At 48.2% G+C, this 22,152-nt stretch overlaps 1 protein-coding gene across 2 annotated transcripts in view; it reads left to right on the forward strand.

The window, feature by feature from the left end:
• Window positions 1-227: 227 nt before the first annotated feature.
• ALPK3 (alpha kinase 3) overlaps window positions 228-22,152 on the forward strand; it is a 996,430-nt gene continuing 974,505 nt past the window's right edge. The window contains exon 1 of one of the 2 annotated variants that reach the window (XM_069222021.1): window positions 228-668. In XM_069222021.1, the coding sequence (XP_069078122.1) occupies window positions 517-668 (152 nt within the window). In that variant the 5' untranslated portion in view covers window positions 228-516. The remainder of the gene's footprint in view (window positions 669-22,152) is intronic. The other variant, XM_069222022.1, reaches the window with a different exon arrangement.

The raw sequence follows: 22,152 nt of genomic DNA on the forward strand, positions 1-22,152 counted from the left end.
TGGCCTGCTTTTACACTTAAGCGGGCTTTATTTCCCGCCAGTCCTCTGTAGAGGCCTTGTAACGCATTCAAGAAATATCTCACACCTTGTGACAGGGACTCGTTTTTTTTCTATTGGAGAAAAACTACCTTTCTGACCGCCAGATAGATTTATTCCAGTTTGGGGGATTTCAGCGGCCGCGCACTGAGGTTTGAAGTGCACGCGCAGTTTAGGGCCTGCTGATGGCAGGCCTCAATGTGTATTTATAATGACCGGTGAGTGGGTGCGGGGAGGACATGTGCTGCTTTCCTCAGTCGGGACACGTGTTCCCAGCTTGAGAGATACGCTAAAAATAAAGACCCCCTCTAGCCCCCACCCACCACCGGCCCTCAGTTGGTATACAGGACTGAAACCAGGGCTCTTTAATAAGGTTCATCTGCTGTTGTAGAAGCCGGGGCTCGGAGCCTGAGGAAATCCGGACCGCGGGGAGAACAGCACCCAATAATTAAAAAAAACAAAGAGGCAGGGGCATTTGAAATGGGCACCCGCAGAGCACTGGAGCGGGCTCCGGCCCCCGGCAGACATCAGTCCACTAACGGCACCGAGGCCCCAGCCGAGGAGGAGGTCGTGGGACCCGGGGTGCGACCTGACAGCCGCAACTACCTGCTGAATGTACGGCCTGAGAACAGGTGAGTGCTCGGCGAGGACCCCAAGTATCGGTTGCCGGAGGGACCCCTCCTTTAGCAACCCCACTTGTGAACCCCCGCCCCTCCCGCTAAACGAGCCTCCTCCCTTCCAAGGGGTTGGAAGTGAAGGCTTAGGGCGAGATGGGGCTTCTTGTCAGCTTCTGGACCCTTACCTCCACCGTGGCTGTAGTTGACACGCTCGACCCCTGCCCACGGAGAAGGGGGAGGTGTTTAGTGTTCATATGTGATGTGCACTAATATCATCAGCAATAAAGTACGGATAGTAAATCTATCAGTAGAAATTTCCCTTTACCGTTTAAGGTGCTGTCGATATTAATGAATGGAGACATTAACATGTTGAAATTGGAGGATGTCCATTATTTTGTGTTAAAATGCTGACTTGTAACACCTGTATCTCCTCCTTCTCTTAGCCTCGCCATCATTTTACACTTAATATCTGTTTGCAGCTGTGAAAATGAAGAGCACATTTTAATGAACGATAAATTGCACCTGATTTTTTTATATACAAGCTTCCTGAACAGTATTAGCGACTGTTCGCTCATAATCATGAAATAAATTGCTATTCTTTATTATTGACTACTGTTTGGGACTATTGTAATATACGGTATTCTTGAGATTGTTGTCATCATGTCAAAGAAGCAGCCAGAGGGAAACCCCAGACCAAGCGTACTAACCTGAACGGACATTGTTTACTCTAAGACATTATCCTAACATGTCCTCACTGAGGGTGCAAGACCATCGCTAACACAGTGTATAAATACTCCTTTTAGACCTAGCTCATAGATGAACGAGTACAGCGGCATGTCTGCGAATTGTATCAGTGTGTGAAGACAGGAATGGAAACAAATTGCAATGTGAACACCTTAATTATAGTTGTCTTTTAGTTCCATTTCTGCATTTGAAGACTTTCTCAACCCTCCAAAGCCTTGAAAAAAAAGCACAGCTAAAGTTTCGTTTTGGTTCATCTAACACAAACTCTAAAAAAAACAAGAAATTCTCTGGTTATGGTACGCAGCATACAATGCACACTGTTGGACTTTTGGCCATACGCATGGTCATCCCTAGTCTTTTGGCCTCCTTCCTCCTGGTTTTTCTGACCTTTCGCTGTTGGCTCTAGGACTCTGAGCACTTTATCACTGCTGACCAGTGCTAAAGTGCAGGTGCCCTCCCATCTAAAGTTGGTATGATTGGTTTATACCTAATTGGCATATTTAATTTACCTATAAGTCCCTTGTACAGTGGTATCTCTATACCCAGGGCCTGTAAATTAAATACTACTAGTGGGCCTGCAGCGCTGCTTGCGCCACCCACTGAAGTAGACTTTCAGACCTGTCTCAGGCCTGTGTGCGCAGTTTTCTGCCACAGGGACATGGCATCTAAATTTACTTGCCAGGCCCAGAACTCCCCTTTTACTACATGTAAGTCACCCCTAAAGTACGCCCTAGCTAGCCCAATGGGTAGGGTGCCATGTATGTAGAAAGGCAGGACATGTGCCATATTGTATGGCCTGTCCTGGTAGTGACAAACAGCCTAACTTGGTGTCTCACTGCTGTGAGTGCTGCCTTCTCATAGGATTGCATTAGAAATGCCCTGCTTTATGTGTAAAGGGTATTGTCTGATTTATGAGGGGTAACGTAGCCGTGTTTGGTATGGTTGTGATGGTGATGATAAATACTGCTTACTGGTGTGGGTGTATTTTTTATTACTATCACAGAAATGCCACTTCTAGAAAGTGCACATTTATCTGTGCTTATAATTCTGGTGTTTTGCAGCTTGACTCCAATCCACGTCTGGGCAGAGTGACAGTTGGGGCTTTGTGCATACTTTTCAGACAGCCTGTACACAGGGAGGGTGGAGGTGTCACCTAGGTGCATCTGCATGCTGAATAGTCTTCCTGGGCTGAGAGAAGGGAGAGGCGGGGCACACCTACATTTGTAAAGTCTGTGCGCTGGCCTCACACAATAGGGTCGTTAACCCCCCACTGATGTTTGGAGCCTGTGCTGAAAGGAGAGAGGGGGCACTCCCAGAACCAGTTGTAACTGGCTGGAACCTCCTCTCCCTGTCATTGTAAAACACTGTAAAAATGGACTATAAGTACAGGGGAATTTTCCCCACAATTTGAACATTCTTGGAACTTGAAACTGGACACAGAACGCTGATGAATGGACTCACCAGGAAACCGCCATGGACTGCTGCTGCTGTGCTGACCTGTGACCTGCCTGGTCACTAGGAGGAACTGCCACCATCTGCACCCCTTGTGCTGGCCTGTAGCTGGGCCCACCAGCCCTGTGCTCCTTCTTGTTTAATTGTTCCCAGGGGCAGGGTGCTGTGGCCCCTGACCCCTGCTACGATCCTTCAACCCTTTGGCAGAATGCTTTTACGAGGAACAAGGCATTCTTTTAATGACTGAGGCTGCTGAGGGGCCATTGCGCGTTGAAAGCGCTTTTCTTTTGCTAACAGAAAAATCACCGCCGCAGCCCGAGCTTGTGGATGTGTTCTAGCGCTTTGAAGGCGCTTTTCTTTTGTGCAAGAAAATCACCGCCGCAGCCCAGGCTGCCTAATTGTCTTAGTGCTGTGAAAAGCGCTCGATGAAAATCACCGCCGCAGCCCAGGCTGCATAATGTTCCTAAGTGCTGTGAAAAGCGCTTCGTCAATGAAAATCACCGCCGCAGCCCGGGGAAGTAAATCCTGTGAAGCGCGAGGATCGCGCTCAGCTCCGTGCCCCGGGGCGCGAGGAAACCACTTTTAAAGTACAGAGGAGCAAGCCTGCTCCTAACGGTGCCCCCGGGGTAGGGATCGCTCCGAGGAGCGCCCCCGGGGCACCGGCCGGCCCGACCTGGTGCTGGCGTTGTGTTCCAGCAGGAGGGAGAGGAGGACGCCTCTCCCTCACCTGCTCCAGCCCCGGAGGGCTCTCCCTGTGCGCGCGGGCGGGGCAGCAGCCTCATCGGAGGCTCGCCCGTGCCGCAGGCACTCTGGTGGGCCCCCTCGTGGGCCCGAAGCAATTGGGAAGGGGTCTCCCTTCGAGGACGGGCCACGGAGGCCCAGGGAGACCCCAGGAGTTAGCGGGCCCCCGGAGGGGCCCATTTTGCAACCCGGAGGGGGTGTGTGGCGTCCCCCGCCAGAGATTTCTCTGGCCTGGGCCCCCCTCGAGAGGGCCGGTGGAGCCCTAGGGGCGCCCCCAATATTTACGGTCCCCGGAGGGGCCCATTTTTGGTATCAAGGAGGTGCGTGCCGCCCTCCCCTGACCACAAGAAATCAGGGAGGCCCCCGTTTTGCGCAGAAGAGCGCCGGGGGTCCCATTTATTCGTTTTAGGCACTAGAAGTGCCTCCGCATCAGAACAGGTACTTTTAAATGGACAAATATAATCATGATTTAAAGTTCTTTCTACAGACTTTCTTAATTGTGTTATATTACCTGCCTGTACTATGATGCTTTGACATATGTGTGCACATGTTCCGTTTATGGGCATGACTTGCTAATATGTTTGCTTAACTTGCCATAGATTTTCTAATGTTCCTACTATGGGCGTTGTATGATATTCTTGTGACAAGTGTGCTAATGTGATGACGTGTGTCCTGACTACTGCTTATGTTGCAGAATACTGAGTAACCTTTGTGTTATGTGTGACTACTGCTAGTTTGCAGAGTAACTAATGTGTAACGTTCTGACAACTGCTAAGGTAGCAGGATAGTACTGTTATGTGATGTTGGTCTAATAATTACGTTGTGTACAATACAGTGTATTTTCATATAATCTGGTGTTGTGTTTCCTTTGTGGTGGGGATATTGCGTCACATGTATGTGTGTGTTGTGCAAACGCTTTACGCATTGCCTCCGGGTTAAGCCTGACTGCTCGTGCCAAGCTACCAAGGGGGTGAGCAGGGGTTATCTTGGACGTGTAACTCCCTTGCCCTGACTAGAGTGGGTAAGTTCTGCCTGGCTGAGGTGCATACCCTAGCCAACCAGAAACCCCATTTCTAACATTGGAAGTCAGCGGTGAGGATAGGACTTGCGCTTGCACAATACCATTGTGACTCATTATTTCACTACAAGGATTGCGTTTAGACCATCACATGTTTGGCTTCTCTTAACTTTCTCTCTTTGGTCATTTTTCCTGTTTTCAGTTCTCACGCTTGGGTATTGTGGTTGTCACAGTTGAGTTATTTGTACCTTTTCAAGATGGGGCTTACCTTTGATTTAGAGGACCTACTGTTTTACACGCAGGGGGAATTAGAGGGGTTCTGTAGAGAGAGAGGGCTGCCTGTAGAAGGGGACCTCAGGAGATCTCTGAATTTCTTTGAAAGGTTTGTGACATTTACCCAGGGAGGGAGTGTGCTTAGGGGGCACCCAGAGGATCCTGAGTGTAGCGAGGGTTCCCAATGGGAGGGCTCCCAGACCTCATCCCTAGAGAGTGGTAGAGAGACTGATCAGGAGGGTGAGAATGACCGGTTGGGGACGCCAGTTGACAGGGAAGGCCCCAGTGATAGGGAGTCCCTTGCTGGGTCCAGTGTAAGAAGCAGGGCTACCTCTCATTCCTTGACGCCTGATGAGCTAAGAGATAGGCGGGAAGAGAGGGACCTGAAGTTGCAGTTAGCGCGCCTAGCTGTTGAGGAGAGAAGGGCTGAGGTAGAGAAGGCCTTAGTACAGGAGAGAATGGCAGAGGCAGAGAGGGCCTTTGCCAGAGAAAGACTCGCTCTAGAGCGCAGTCTGAAGGTTCTGGACTCACCAGCGTTGCAGGTGGAGTCCAGTGGTGGCAGCAATGTACAGTGCTGTAGCAAAGATGTTCCTCACATACCCATAGATCTGGTACCTAGGTTCCAAGAGGGGGGTGACATACGTCAGTGGTTAAAGGAATATGAGAAGGCTCTGGTAGAGCGCAGGATGCCTGAGAAGGATTGGGGAACTGGCCTAGGGAGTTTTATTCCTGAGGAGGGGAGGGATGCCCTACTGACTCTAGAAGAGAGTGACAGGGAGGGGTACTCCGCTGTGAAGAACGCACTGATTGTGAAGTATGGTTTTTCCCCTGAGGAATACAGAAAAAGGTTTAGGGGTGGTAAGAAACTGTCCCACCAGTCTTGGGAGGAGTTTGTGGAGGATTGCTGCATTGCACTAGATGGATGGGTGAAGGGTAGCACAGTAAACAATTTTGAAGGGCTGTTTAATCTGATTCTCAGAGAGCACCTGTTTCGTTGTTGTTTTTCAGAGTTACGCCAACACTTGTCAGTGTGTGAGCTCTCTGACCCCAGGGAGCTTGCAAAGGAGGCAGACTTCTGGTTGGGTACCAGAGGGTCTGGTGTGGCATTAGGGGGTGTTCCTAATGAGAGTGGTCTAGGTGTTTCCCAACAAGGTGTGGTGGGAAAGGAATGGAGTGTCCCAGGTAGGTCCCAGTGGACTGGGATGGGTGAGGGACCCCATGTCCCGTCTCTGAGGAGAGGGAATGGGGCTGGGCTGAGGCCCAAGGTGCCCAAGATACTGTCCCAGGCCCCTGAAGGTTCCATGAGTGAACGCCAGGAGGTGAGCCTAACCTGTGCCGTAGGGCCAGCTGTTCAGAAGGATCCCATTTTGTCATTAAGACTTAGGCGGGTGGCTGGTGATAGCGTTCCGCCGGTCCTGGTGTCTGGTAGTCTCGCTCTACAGCGGAGGAGGCGGAAATCCAGGCATAGGGTTGAGAGGGGGCTGCGGGCCCCAGTGGAGAACCTGGAGGGTCAGGGGTCAGCTCTGAGAGCAGAGCCCCCCAGGAATGACCTTGGTGAGACCATTTCTGGGCTGGGGGGAATCCAGACTCTGTCCGATGGGCAGAGGTCAGGAGACCTGCGCCAGCCAGACTCTTGTGTGGCCCTTGGGGAAAGTGTTTCCCTGGTGGGGGGTAGGTGTGCCCCCCAGGAAGTCCTGGTGCGCCAGGCAATGATTCAACCGCAGGGTGGTGACTCTGGGTTGGATGATCAGGTTCAAGGGGTAAACTCTGACCTGATGGGGAGTACGTGTGCTCCCAAGGAAGTCCTGGTGCGCCAGGCAGTGGTTCAACCGCAGGGTAGTGACTCTGGGTTGGATTGCCAGATTCAGGGGGTAAGTTCTGATCTGGTAGGGGGTAGGTGTGCTCCCAAGGAAGTCCTGGTTCGCTGGGCAATGGTCCAGTCTAAGGGTGTCGTCCCTGGACTAGATAGACAGGTTCAGGGGGTAAACTCTGATCTGGTTGGGGGGGCGGTTAGTGTGCTCACCCCCCGTGTGAAACTTCTGGTGGCTTCTCCCGAGGTTGGGAGACGCAGGACTCTGGAATTGGGGTTCAGGGAGGGGGAAGCCCGCCCCGGACCCCGGTGCAACCCAAGGGTGTCGTCCCTGGGTTGGGTGGTCAGTCGCCAGGTAGTGATCCTGGGCTGACGAGAAAGTTGTGCAGGGCTGCTGTACCCAGCACCCTGGCAAGTGTGGATTCTGGTGATACCCCTCCTAGGAGAGGAGGGCGGGATCCTAGAAGGAGGGGTAGAGGGAGGAGAGCTCGCCTCTAGCCCCTGTAGAACCTATGGGTGCGGACCCTAGGTTGGTGGATCAGTGGCAGGGTAGAGCCCCTGAACTGATCAGAAATGGAGTGGAGACAGGTTGCTTTGCGCCTGGGGCTACCGCCCCCCACTCCTTATGGTTTCAGAGACCAGAGGCTCCTAGATGGCCTAGGGCCTGGTTCTGGCCACTGGCAGCTAGAGAATCCCCGTGGGTTGGTCTAGGCTGCCTGGGACGCATTGACAGAGAGATCCCAGTGGAGTCAGGAAGGCGTAGAACTGGAACATGCCCCTGCTGTTGTGGGCCTGGGTCCTTGTTCTATCGCCCCAATCAGGAAAGTACATCAAGGTATTGATTGTTCTCCCCTGGATTTTGGCTGGCAGGGGGTTGTGTTGGACTTTTGGCCATACGCATGGTCATCCCTAGTCTTTTTGCCTCCTTCCTCCTGGTTTTTCTGACCTTTCGCTGTTGGCTCTAGGACTCTGAGCACTTTATCACTGCTGACCAGTGCTAAAGTGCAGGTGCCCTCCCATCTAAAGTTGGTATGATTGGTTTATACCTAATTGGCATATTTAATTTACCTATAAGTCCCTTGTACAGTGGTATCTCTATACCCAGGGCCTGTAAATTAAATACTACTAGTGGGCCTGCAGCGCTGCTTGCGCCACCCACTGAAGTAGACTTTCAGACCTGTCTCAGGCCTGCTAGCGCAGGGCCTGTGTGCGCAGTTTTCTGCCACAGGGACCTGGCATCTAAATTTACTTGCCAGGCCCAGAACTCCCCTTTTACTACATGTAAGTCACCCCTAAAGTACGCCCTAGCTAGCCCTATGGGTAGGGTGCCATGTATGTAGAAAGGCAGGACATGTGCCATATTGCATGGCCTGTCCTGGTAGTGACAAACAGCCTAACTTGGTGTCTCACTGCTGTGAGTGCTGCCTTCTCATAGGATTGCATTAGAAATGCCCTGCTTTATGTGTAAAGGGTATTGTCTGATTTATGAGGGGTAGCGTAGGCGTGTTTGGTATGGTTGTGATGGTGATAATAAATACTGCTTACTGGTGTGGGTGTATTTTTTATTACTATCACAGAAATGCCACTTCTAGAAAGTGCGCATTTATCTGTGCTTATAATTCTGGTGTTTTGCAGCTTGACTCCAATCCACGTCTGGGCAGAGTGACAGTTGGGGCTTTGTGCATACTTTTCAGACAGCCTGTACACAGGGAGGGTGGAGGTGTCACCTAGGTGCATCTGCATGCTGAATAGTCTTCCTGGGCTGAGAGAAGGGAGAGGCGGGGCACACCTACATTTGTAAAGGCTGTGCCCTGGCCTCACACAATAGGGTCGTTAACCCCCCACTGATGTTTGGAGCCTGTGCTGAAAGGAGAGAGGGGGCACTCCCAGAACCAGTTGTAACTGGCTGGAACCTCCTCTCCCTGTCATTGTAAAACACTGTAAAAATGGACTATAAGTACAGGGGAATTTTCCCCACAATTTGAACATTCTTGGAACTTGAAACTGGACACAGAACGCTGATGAATGGACTCACCAGGAAACCGCCATGGACTGCTGCTGCTGTGCTGACCTGTGACCTGCCTGGTCACTAGGAGGAACTGCCACCATCTGCACCCCTTGTGCTGGCCTGTAGCTGGGCCCACCAGCCCTGTGCTCCTTCTTGTTTAATTGTTCCCAGGGGCAGGGTGCTGTGGCCCCTGACCCCTGCTACGATCCTTCAACCCTTTGGCAGAATGCTTTTACGAGGAACAAGGCATTCTTTTAATGACTGAGGCTGCTGAGGGGCCATTGCGCTTTGAAAGCGCTTTTCTTTTGCTAACAGAAAAATCACCGCCGCAGCCCGAGCTTGTGGATGTGTTCTAGCGCTTTGAAGGCGCTTTTCTTTTGTGCAAGAAAATCACCGCCGCAGCCCAGGCCGCCTAATTGTCTTAGCGCTGTGAAAAGCGCTTCGTCAATGAAAATCACCGCCGCAGCCCGGGGAAGTAAATCCTGTGAAGCACGAGGATCGCGCTCAGCTCCGTGCCCCTGGGCGCGAGGAAACCACTTTTAAAGTACAGAGGAGCAAGCCTGCTCCTAACGGTGCCCCCGGGGTAGGGATCGCTCCGAGGAGCGCCCCCGGGGCACCGGCCGGCCCGACCTGGTGCCGGCGTTGTGTTCCAGCAGGAGGGAGAGGAGGACGCCTCTCCCTCACCTGCTCCAGCCCCGGAGGGCTCTCCCTGTGCGCGCGGGCGGGGCAGCAGCCTCATCTGAGGCTCGCCCGTGCCGCAGGCACTCTGGTGGGCCCCCTCGTGGGCCCGAAGCAATTGGGAAGGGGTCTCCCTTCGAGGACGGGCCACGGAGGCCCAGGGAGACCCCAGGAGTTAGCGGGCCCCCGGAGGGGCCCGTTTTGCAACCCGGAGGGGGTGCGTGGCGCCCCCCTCCCCCACCAGAGATTTCTCTGGCCTGGGCCCCCCTCGAGAGGGCCGGTGGAGCCCTAGGGGCGCCCCCAATATTTACGGTCCCCAGAGGGGCCCATTTTTGGTATCAAGGAGGTGCGTGCCGCCCTCCCCTGACCACAAGAAATCAGGGAGGCCCCCGTTTTGCGCAGAAGAGCGCCGGGGGTCCCATTTATTCGTTTTAGGCACTAGAAGTGCCTCCGCATCAGAACAGGTACTTTTAAATGGACAAATATAATCATGATTTAAAGTTCTTTCTACAGACTTTCTTAATTGTGTTATATTACCTGCCTGTACTATGATGCTTTGACATATGTGTGCACATGTTCCGTTTATGGGCATGACTTGCTAATATGTTTGCTTAACTTGCCATAGATTTTCTAATGTTCCTACTATGGGCGTTGTATGATATTCTTGTGACAAGTGTGCTAATGTGATGACGTGTGTCCTGACTACTGCTTATGTTGCAGAATACTGAGTAACCTTTGTGTTATGTGTGACTACTGCTAGTTTGCAGAGTAACTAATGTGTAACGTTCTGACAACTGCTAAGGTAGCAGGATAGTACTGTTATGTGATGTTGGTCTAATAATTACGTTGTGTACAATACAGTGTATTTTCATATAATCTGGTGTTGTGTTTCCTTTGTGGTGGGGATACTGCGTCACATGTATGTGTGTGTTGTGCAAACGCTTTACGCATTGACTCCGGGTTAAGCCTGACTGCTCGTGCCAAGCTACCAAGGGGGTGAGCAGGGGTTATCTTGGACGTGTAACTCCCTTGCCCTGACTAGAGTGGGTAAGTTCTGCCTGGCTGAGGTGCATACCCTAGCCAACCAGAAACCCCATTTCTAACACACACCATAGCTCACGCCACCTACCATGCTCAAAACATGGCGATGGCACATGAAAAAAAATGTCTACCAGCAGCAAAGTGTTTTTCTAAAATTATGTTCTGCATTCACTTGCCATGTACTTGTTCTGAGTTGCACATGGCCATTGGTCGTACATCAAGGGGGTGGGGCACAGGACTTTGTCTTCGACAAGGCCCTATGCTCATTCCAAGTGGGTGGACAAGCTACTTGAATTTTTTTCTGAACATTTTATTTTGAAAGCAGAGTCATCAATCTCGCTTACAAGTTTCTTCCATGTACTTGTTCTGAGTTGCACATGGCCATTGGTCGTCATACATCATGGGGGTGGGGCACAGGGCTTTGCCTTCGACAAGGCCCTCTGCTCATTCCCAGTGGGGTGGACAAGCTACTTGAATTTTTTTCTGAACATTTTATTTTAAAAGCAGAGTCATCAATCTCGCTTCTGCAAGCATTTACATCTATTCGGAGAACATTCTGGGAGCATTATACCTACCCTCATATTGTTAAACTTTTCAAACATGTGTACACTTATTTTACTGGAACCACTGTCAGCAGTGCAGTGTGACCTTACAACTTATATTAATGTGCTCACCCCTATGATAAAGGCTTCACACTAATGAACCATAAATACAAGTTCGAACAGCATTATCCTATGGACACAAATATTACCTTAAATGCAGACAATTCCCTTCCCTGTAAACTGGCAGACAAAGAATTTGTGCTGCAGGGAATTCGGACAAAATAAACATAAAAACATGTTGTCCTTGACCCCAAACAATGACACACAACTCATCATGTCCCTCACTGAAGATCCGAGGCCATGAGGAACTTCCATACAAGAATGGAATCCGTTGCCGCCTAGATGAGAGAGAGTTGCCTGAAGCTCAACTCAGATAAGACCAAGCTCATCATCTTCAGAAAATCCTCTTCAGCCTGGGACGACTCCTGGTGGCCCACATCGCTCAGCACCCCGCCTTCACCGACTGACCACGTCCGCAACCTAGGAATCATCCTAGACTCTTCCCTATCAATGACACAACAGGTAAACCCGGTCACCTCCTCCTGCTGGCACACCCTCCACCAACTCTGCAAAATCTTCAAATGGATCTCAGTCGACTGCCGCAAGAAACTCACCCACGTCTTAGTCACAAGCAAGCTCGACTATGGCAATGCACTCTATGCTGGCACCACAACAAAAAACATCAGGAAACTGCAGCTCATCTAAAACACTGCTGCCAGACTCGTCCAGAACCTCCTCCGCCAGGACCATATCTCCCAGCACCTGAGGAACCTCCATTGGCTTCCAGTGGAGGAACTAATCATCTTCAAACTACTCACCCACACATACAAGGCCATTCACAACATCTGACCAGCCTGCCTGAACCATCGCATCTCCTTCCATAACCCCGCCAGACCCCTCTGCTCCGCCCAGCAGTTAATAGCCACCATCTCATACCATCACCTACCTCGTAGCTAAGAGCTGCAACAACCTCCCCATGCACCTCAGACAAAACCCATCACTCCTCCCCCGCGCCTTGTGACGCTCACAGGTGAGTAGTTGTGCTTTACAAAAACGGATTGATTGATTGATTGATTGAAACAATATGTCCTGGGCGTCGGGCTATAGGAGTTCCACACCCCTACCTGGGATGGTGGGCCAATATTTTTGTGCAATGCAGTTTTATTTCCTTTGTATATTATTTTTTCTGTTGTAGTCATTCTTGTGTGTTTAAAGTATGTTTTGATGTTACAGTAATTCAGAGCCAAAGGTATCTTTGCTTTGCACCAATAAGAATCATATATTTCTGGGTCGTGCATTAGAACTAATAACAATCTCCATTCCTGTTCTAAGCACACGTGGCTGCTAGGAAGGACCCATGCAGCTTTGATAAAATTGTATGTGATTGTTGATTATTTTCATTTTAAAATTGTTACTGCAATTATATGATGCCCAGTATGTGATTGTTGTTGATGTAACTTTTAAAATTGTTACTGCAATTATATAAAGCCAATGTTAGGCAGCATGTTTTTTTTGTGGCACATCTCACCAGTTTGCCAAGGCTAGCCCCATAGGCCTTGCTGGTGCTTGTTTTTCATGTATTCACAATAATCAGGTATTGCAAATAGGTTGGAAATATGTGCATTTTTTCTTTTATTTCATTTTATAATGCACTAGAAAGAGTGCTGTATTGCTGAAAGTATTTGTTTTACCAAGTGTAATATCTTAGTCGGAACTACAAAAGTAACCACTGCTCCTCAGGGCACTGTTTACCTTCTGTTCTTGTAGTGCTTAATTTGTTTTTTTTTAAAAACTAAACGGGCCAGTGCCCACATTTTTTAGGTCGAGTGCAAGTGTTCTAGCCTGTTGTGCTCCATCTGTGGGCTTTTAACCATGCCCACCGCACGCCCATCACTTTCACTCGTTTGTGGGCTTGCCTTTCAAAAGTCCTTTTTTTATCATTGGTAAATGCTTGACATTTGTCCCGCCTTGGCCATCGACCCTGTTACAGGGATAATTGCACTTTTTCCAATACGTTTGACTGCAAGCGAACTTCTTTTCCCTTTTGTGACTCTCCTTCATGCTCATGTTCATGGTGGCCGTGGCACATTGAATTGGCTCGCTTATGTCAACTGTTTTACTTTTCATTTTCAATTTATGTGGCAAGTAAAGTTCAGTTAGGAATTTGCAATGTATATAGCTCTAACTTGAGCAAGACCCATTGCATTGCAAATGTTTGTTTTAGGAGGCTGCCGCCACTTCCACCACCAGCACAGCCCACTTTCATCACTGCATCGTGCCATTTTCTCTACTGCCTTGGCTTGTGCTTAGTTTGTAAAATGAAAAAAGTATATGTGGTGTTGGTGCCACTCATTGCCCCCACATTAACTCTGCTGTGGCATGAATCACACAATGCTGCTCCGACAAATGACACAGTGCATATCTGTGTCAGAAATTATTTTGAATAGGCGGCACATTAAAATGACTACCCCATCCTTGTACGTTATTCCACTTCTGCTTCGTTTTGTTGTAGTTTGGGTAGATCAGAGAATGCACGGAGGTCAGGGAAAGCAAAAAACATTTACTCTAGAAAACACAATACGTGAAGAGAGTAGAGATACATCATATGAGCATAGTAGGGCTGAAAGGTCTGATTCACAAAGGAAAGTTATGCGCTTGAGTACGTTTACACTTTGTAGCATGTTTACCACTTTCAGTATACACATACTCTGAGTGTAAATTTACTAAAAAACAATGGGATACATCTTGCCACCCCTAGTGTAAAGCAGTTGCCTTAGTATTGTGTGGGTGAGTGACTTCCCTTCCTAAAACTCTCCCTGAGCATCCCTAAACAACTCTTAATCATACCTAATCTCATCCACTTTTGTGTCTACCCATTTTCCCACCCCTCAGTGTCCCTCCCACATTTACCACGAAAATCTATGCTTCCTTAGGCGGAGACTCAGCAGTCAGAGGGAAGCAATCCACACACATAAATAACTATAGGTAAAATCAGTGGTGGATAAAACAGATTGGAGGGGCGGAAAAAACGAATTTACACACATGACATACACACATAATATACACACATAACATGCACACCAATATAAATATGAAAAAAAACCACCTTACTCGATGTCCTGTATCACGTCCTCGTTCTGCAGCATGTCTTCAGAGCACGAAGCCTACAGCCAACTCCCTCATCCAATCAAAACACTGTTTTCATGCTGATAAGCTGCATGAAAATGTGTCTTGATTGGCTGGAGCGGGCTGGCTCCACGCTCCAAAAGTCACTGTATGCCTGTGCCTTCTCTCCAACCCAGCTGTCCAAGACAGCCAGGTTAAAGAGGTTTGAGATGCGCATGTCGGTTTGGCCATAGCAAGGTAGCCGGCCAAACCATCATGCACACTTCAAACAAAGGGGCCAGCAGCAGTGATGCACTGGCCTGCTCTGCCCTTGCACTTTGTTTGCTGGCAGAAAGCGTCAAAAATAAAATGGTAATAAAATCGTTTTATTACCATTTTATTTTTTTACACTTTCTGCACAGCAGTGCAGGGGGCGACGCTCCTCTGCTTCCACTGAGGAATGCCAATGGGTAAAATTTACATTTCGTAGTACGTTATGCAGCTCTACAAAACATATTACAACGTGCAGTTTGAGAATCAGACCAACAAGTTCGGGCACAGCCTAGATACATTATGTTGTGTGGGCCAGTACTAGGCTTGGCACTCTTTGCTCCTAGCATTGCACTTTTCTTGATAGGATGAATGACTGAGGCAGAAGTGTTGGAGAGCAGTTGGGTCAAGCCCCGTACGTGCACATCAGTGTTAACAGACTCAGCAAGGCTTGACAGGCAGATCAGCCTCCTCCCTTGTGGATCAGCATTGAAAAGGTGCCAAACAGTACAGGGTGGGCTGAACTGGAGTATGTGAGCATGTATGTGTGGTGGATCAAGTGGTAATTGCTGAAGAAGGAAGGGGCAATAATAACAGTGCAGAATGCTCTACAGAGGAGGCCAAAGGCCTGGCATTAGCCCTTAACATACTACCATTCAGGGTACAGTGTGGTGAGATAATGTAAGCATTGAGCAGTGTATGGTGAGCGTGGGTACTGTCTGCTGCACAATTATCTGTGTGCACAGTCCAGTGTGCGATGCACAGCATCGAGTGTGCAGAGCTCTATGCATATGGTGCAATAATGAATCAGCAGTGCATGATAGGCTACCTAGCGTACCGTGAACAGCGTGCATTGTGTGGCTGGGGTGCACAGTGAGCAGTTAGCATTGGGCAGTGAATGGCGTGCAATGAGTAACTTGCAGCATGCAATGTGCAGTATGTAAAGTGTACTGAACGGTGTGCTGTGCACGATGAAGACCAAATACTGCGAATCGCATAGTGGTGAGCATTGTGTGCTGGGAAATGACACCTGTATGCAGTGTACAATGAGGAGTAAGAAGTATGGATGGGCTTTTTTTCCATCATACCTTTTGTATATATTCATGCACACATCTTTGCATCGTCCTGTTTATCTACCACTTGTCCTCCTGACGAATTATCCCTGTCTGACAATTCTGTTCTTGTCTAGTCTTTCTTTCATAATGCCGCTTTTATGTCTACTTTTAAATGTTTCAGCTCCTTCGTCACACTCGGCTATTTTTTATGACATCTGTCCTTGTGTAGTTCTACCATGTTTTGAGTTACCGCCTCTGTGCCTTTTTCTTAATTTCTGCTTAAGGTACCTATGATTATGTGCATGACCCTGGTCCTCTACTCTCCATATGGTCCTGGTCCTCACTGTTGATGTCTCAATATTCTAGTTTCCAGTCTCTGACTGTCAGCTCCTTCTAGCTGCATCTTCTTCAGTTAATCTGACCCTGTTTCAGTACTGAGAATATAGTAAAGGATTATTTTCAATATCACTGTGTAAACATGAATGGAGGGGCAAGACAGAAGAAACTGATGTAGTTGGGAGACGGCCCATCATAATGCCTGCAATGAAAAAACAAATTGTAGTATGACCTGTACTCAGTGACATGTTTAAGGCGAGTTTATTACTATGCATAGATTATCGTGTGCAGCGCAGCCGAGCGACGGAGAGTTATATAAAACAACAGTAAAATCCAAAGTTGATAACTACAAGGACTGAAAGCAAGGTAGGAGGAAACCACAGACACCTGTAGAATGGGAACACTCAAAAGGACTGAACTGGGCTTGGAGAAGGAACGTGTATCTAGATGAAACTTCAATGCAAAGTGTTAACCAGAGATGTCCATGAGCCACTCTGTATGAAACTGTGACAGACTGAAGTAAAGGCCTATTTTAATCCCTCCCTGTGCATCAGATATCACCATGTTAGTGATTATAGCGTCACAGACCAGAAGGCATGAAGGTGCTGCAGAAATTCAGAAGTGGATATTTGTAAGAAGCCTCTGAATTTCTGTAGTACCCTGGTGCCTTGGGATCTGTGGTACTATACAGACACCAGTCTGATATGAAGAAGGGGGGGCAGATTTAAAGTAGGCCTTTTCTGCAGCTTGAGTCCTATGTTGGTCTGAGGCAGCTGACAGTTCTCACTGGATTGCGCAATAACAGAGTGGCTCATGGGCACCTTTGGGTAACAACAAGGTGAAATGTAATTTAGTTGAAAGTGCCCTACACACTGATTCCAGTGTGCACATTGCTGATCATTGCCATGGCAGACCGTTGGGGCTTGCCTATACTGTGTCCCCAGAGTGTAATTTCGCAGCCCCTCCTACCTCTTTGGAGGCCAAAGCACCCACTTTTGGGCCTGTCTCTTAGCTCATTGACAGCACTGGCTGTTCTGCAGGCAAAACATAAAAAGCCAGAAGAGTGCTGGGCTGCGCTTGGGGATGTGATGTATCGTCGACCAGGGTCCAGATGTATGAGAGGCCAACTTCCTTATTAAAGCTCACTGGCTTCAACCTTCAGCACATTATTACAATATAGCAAAGTACGAAGGTGTGCAAATATGTGCCTCTGGTTTGCAGCCACTGCAGCTGGCAAAACAGTCGAGCGGGCAAAAGTACTGTGTTTTCACACTGTTTTTATCACTTCGAAGATCAGGGTTCGCAGAAGCTGAATCGGGTTGCAAGAGGCATGCCAAGGGTCGCAGCTGCGACCCCTAAATGTCCTTCATGCAAATAACCCCTTCTTAGGCTGATGGTAATGCGTTAGGTGAGGACGCTAGGAAAGGTCTGAGGAAGCTAAACAGGGCAAAGACTTTAAAGGGGCACATTGTTTTGAAGAGAGCCGCTCCAATCTCTAGGAATTACATAGTATGACACACCTGTCGGCCCTCTTTGAGAAGTTCATGATTAAATCCAGGTAAATGGAAAGTCTGTTAACATAAATACATGTTTTTGTTATTATTATAAAAAGCTCTCCTGTGTACATTTGCGCTGCCGAGCTTTGTTTTCTGCCTTCATCTTTGGCATTTGTTTGCAGTTTGTGATTCCCCACACCCCACCCCAATCCAATACTGATGCAGGTTGAACTTCTTGCTGACAATATATTATTATAATATTGGTTGTGCCTGGTTCTCCCCCGCCAAGAAAAAATAATGAAGAAAAGGGAAGCTTGATTAAATGAAATATTTGACTGGAATCATACAATTTTGCATTTCAGCCACTAAATGAGTACTTCTCTCCGTCTCGTTCTCTAGTGTTACAGCAAATGTGAATGCTACATATTTAATTCTTGGTGCATGAGGTTTGAGCATGGTTGGCAGATCGAAAACAGAGCTTGCTTTAGGCTTGGAAGTCCAAAATAACCTCACGCTGAACCAGAGCTAGGTATCCAGCTCCTGCATTCAGTGACTCGCCCATCTCTGTGCCACTTGTGCACTTTAGGTTGGCAGAACCAGCTGGCATAAGTCCCACTCCCATCCTTTGATCTGGACTGTGTGTGAACTGAGTGGACACCAGGGAGGTAAGCAATAAGTCTGAGCGAGGCCTCCCGCCTGATACCAGCATTTGAGTCACTGCACACACATTGTCCACCACCACCCGACTCGCACAGGAGGCCTGCTCACTAAGTTAATGTTCACTAACCCTGTCTACCATCTAAAATTCGTCCCGTCCGACTCCCACTCTGACCTGAGGTGAATAAGGATCAGTCTTTCACTCTCCTCCACTCCTGACTAGCCAACCACCATGTGTTTTAAACAGGAGCTGACACTATTAGTAGGTATGATGAGTTTTCTTTTTTTTCCTTTTTTTTTTTTTAAAGAACATTTGGCGGTCAGTTGGCCTTCCTTCCATTACCACTCAGAGACAACTCTGCCTTATGTGAGTCCGGTTTGTGGGTTCAGTATATCACAGTCAGGTCGAGTAGATAATTCAAGCCAGTAGGCTGCAGGAATCACGTTTTGGTCTTCATAGGAATGGTACCCCGTATTTGGAATATTTAAAGGTAACATGTCAGACACCCAGCACTTAGTGTACTGAACATGCCAATCTCATATATGCCAACCCTACCAATTTAGGTGACAGGCTACAGCTTTTGCAGCTGCCTACTGCCTATACGTCCCATTCCTGCCGTTGTTTCGGTTGCACATTGCAAACGCTGCCAATGCAGTGACCAATTAAAAACAAGCTCCGGCGCAATCTAGTAGATGCTACTTGGGTTTGAAATAAGCCGCTAGCAGCTACTCAGCAGCTGCAATAGAGATGTTTGTTACTGATGAAAGGCCTTGAATGTAGGGATGGTTTTCCCACATCGATGCCTTGCACCAGTCAGGGGTGTAACACACCCCCGACAGCTCCTGCGGCACTGGGGTGGAGGGAGGAGGGGCGGGAATTTTGGGGAAAGGACCTCGCTGTATCGGCCACGGGAAGGGTGAGTCTTCGAATGGTTCACCAAATGATACTTCTCAGGACGATTGTGATCATGCCCTTCCAGGTGACAGCGAGGGGAACGTATGTGGCCTGACAGTCCTAGTTCACGCAATGGTTTTAATGCTGCCAAGTGCACTGGACGATAGCTAATAGTTGCCATTATTATATGTAAAACGGGAATTAAGTGCTGAATGCAGGGATGGTTGGGACGCCAGCACAGGCATATAGCAGGCATATAGCTTTGTATATATAGCTTTCGTGTCGGTGTGGGTAAAAGGTTATGGCAAAGGCTGTACACCGGCCATGGAGCCTGAGTCACTGATACAGGAGGGAACGTATTCTGTGCAGGGCTCGTTCTACTTTAAGCATAAATGGAACACAAATAAATGGCAAATCATAACAATACATCCATTTAGGTAGTTTGAGAGGCCATGTACACTGTGAGTCTTCAGCTTCCCTTTGAAGGAATCAGTCCTAGTTGGTTGACAAACCAAATAGAACTACAGGTCCACATAATCCACGAACCAATTCAAATTACATATATATAGTTGGGTTGAGCCAGCCGCTCAGCTTTCAAGGCCGAGTAAGCACGCCGTTCAGTCCTTTCCTTCTCCTCCCAAGGCCTGTCTCTGGGGGTGTGAGTGAGGATGAGCTCTGTTGCATATTTTCGTTGGCCTCTCTGGAGGCGTTAAGGGTGGGAGAGTGCTGAATGACAGAGCAGGTAAATCCCCAAGCTCCATTCTATCCCGATCTCTTCCGCCATAGCTCATCAATAGAAACAAAAAGCCCTATTTTCCACTGGGTGTCTAAAAATAATTTTTCGGTGCCAACTTTTGAGGTGGATTACTGTTTTTTCGACCACATTACGGATAGCAAGTGTATTGTTGTCGGCCTGCCGCCGTTTGAAAAGCTGCAAGTGAAAGGCAGTTCCCTGATCAAGAAGAGCATTACCAGTTGTCCTCTGAAACCCACATGGTAAGGAACTGCACTTACTAACAACTGTTCGCTGCATTCAGTGAGAATAGCTAGACAGAAATAAAAAGTCACTCATTTATGTGTTGTCATGTGCTTTATATAATACTATCTTCGTCAAAACTATATAGATATGGGTCCATTGTCACGTGATGTGATTTATCTGTAATGCCATTGACATCATTAACCCTAAAGGCATGCAATACCATTTCCAGGGATGTTAATCGAATTCTAATTGTCCTGGCCACTGAATGTTGGCAAGTAAGCAGCCTAGTCATAAAGGTTGCAAAAATGGTCACCATTCCCTTACGAGGACGAACTGCCCTTGGTTAGTACAGTAAAGATCACATTTTGGATCAGTTTACCTTGCACTCTGAAATGACACACTATTCAGCATGGTGGAAAGAGAGCTAGCCATAAGTTGTTTATCAAGCATGTCTCATTCAGTTCTTCGACAAAGCAGGTATATCTAACAAGAAAATGATTTAGCCCCATGTATGAGTCATGGCTATCTAGAGAAAGGGACAGTTGAGCCATTGTACTGTTTATGGAGAGACAAGTTCCGACCTAGCATGCCAGTATTTTACGAATTGGCTCAAGGGTACAGTTTCATTTTGCCGTTTAGATTAAATGCACATTTGTTTTTTATGGCATGCTTTTTAATACGAGTTTTGCTTTTGCCACTAGTTTACAGCTAAAAAGTACGCAGACATTGGAAACCAAGTTTGGAATGACCACCTGAAAGTACTGAAAATAACAATACACGGGGCTTAGGTTGCTTAGTAGGCATCATTCACTTAGAAACTAATTCTAATTCGTTAGTTAATCTACACTTGTAAAGCATTCCATTGTCTTAGATTATTTCTTGACTTTGTGGATGGACTAGAACAACAAACAAACAAGCCTGATCGATGCCAATCATCACTAAATCTGACTGTGTCGGGAATTTCCTGTAAGATCCGATTATCCATCTGTTTTAGCACGTGGGAACGGTATATTTATTTACATGGCCTGGCTCTGATTGCACATTCCCCCCAAACATGGAAAATAGGAAGTATCCCTCATATACAATGCTACTCGGCATAAAATACGAAATAGTTAATTGTAAGTATGTTGGATTTGAGAGCGCAGTGCTTTAATGTAATGACATGACTGGCTGAGCGTTCTCTTTAGATAGCAATCGGCCTCGCATTTTCTTGAGTTAAAGCTATGGGCGTCGTAAATGACAATGTTTTTTACCCATGTGTTTTGGTTTGGAATGGAGTGGATGTATGTGGTGTGGCGTGGAATTATGTGGGTTATATTGTGTTATCAATCAATCAATCAATCAATCAATCATAGTATTTATAAAGCGCGCTATGTACCCGTCAGGGTTTCGAGGCGCTGAGGGGGGGGGGGGAGGGGAGCGCTGCTGGTTTATCGGTCGAAGAGCCAGGTCTTGAGGAGCCTTCTGAATGCGAGGAGGTCCTGGGTCTGGCGAAGGGATGTGGGGAGAGAGTTCCAGGTCTTGGCGGCGAGGAAGGAGAAGGATCTGCCGCCGGATGTCTTGCGCTGGATTCGGGGTACGATGGCGAGGGCGAGGTTGGCGGATCGGAGTTGACGTGTTGGGGTGTAGAAGTGAAGTCTGGTGTTGAGGTAGGAGGGTCCGGTGTTGTGAAGTGCCTTGTGAGCGTGGGTCAGGAGTTTGAAGGTGATCCTCTTGTCTACCGGGAGCCAGTGGAGTTCCTTTAGGTGAGGGGAGATGTGACTTCGGCGGGGTATGTTGAGGATCAGTCGGGCGGAGGCATTTTGGATACGTTGGAGGCGTTTGATGTCTTTGGTTGGGATGCCTGTGTAGAGTGCGTTGCCGTAGTCAAGTCTGCTGCTGACGAGGGCCTGGGTCACCGTCTTTCTGGTTTCTGTTGGAATCCACTTGAAAATTCTGCAGAGCATTCGGAGGGTGTTGAAACAGGAGGAGGAGACGGCGCTGACCTGTTTGGACATGGTGAGGGCGGAGTCCAGGATGAAGCCGAGGTTTCTTGCGTGGCTGGCAGGGGTGGGTGGGGGTCCGAGGACGGAGGGCCACCATGAGTCGTTCCAGGCCGAGGGAGTGCGTCCGAGGATGAGGACTTCCGTCTTGTCGGAGTTGAGTTTCAGGCGACTGTTGTTCATCCAATCGGACATGTTATGCTATGCTACGTTGTGTTATGTTATACTATGCTATGTTGTGTTATGTTATGCTATGTTGTCTTATGTTGTTATGCCATGATAGGCTCTGTTGTCTTATGTTATGTTGTGCTGTATTATGCTATGTTGTGTTATTCTATGCCATGTTGTGTTATGTTA

Source organism: Pleurodeles waltl, chromosome 3_1 (genome assembly GCF_031143425.1).
Source record: "Pleurodeles waltl isolate 20211129_DDA chromosome 3_1, aPleWal1.hap1.20221129, whole genome shotgun sequence".
Lineage (NCBI taxonomy): Eukaryota > Metazoa > Chordata > Amphibia > Caudata > Salamandridae > Pleurodeles > Pleurodeles waltl.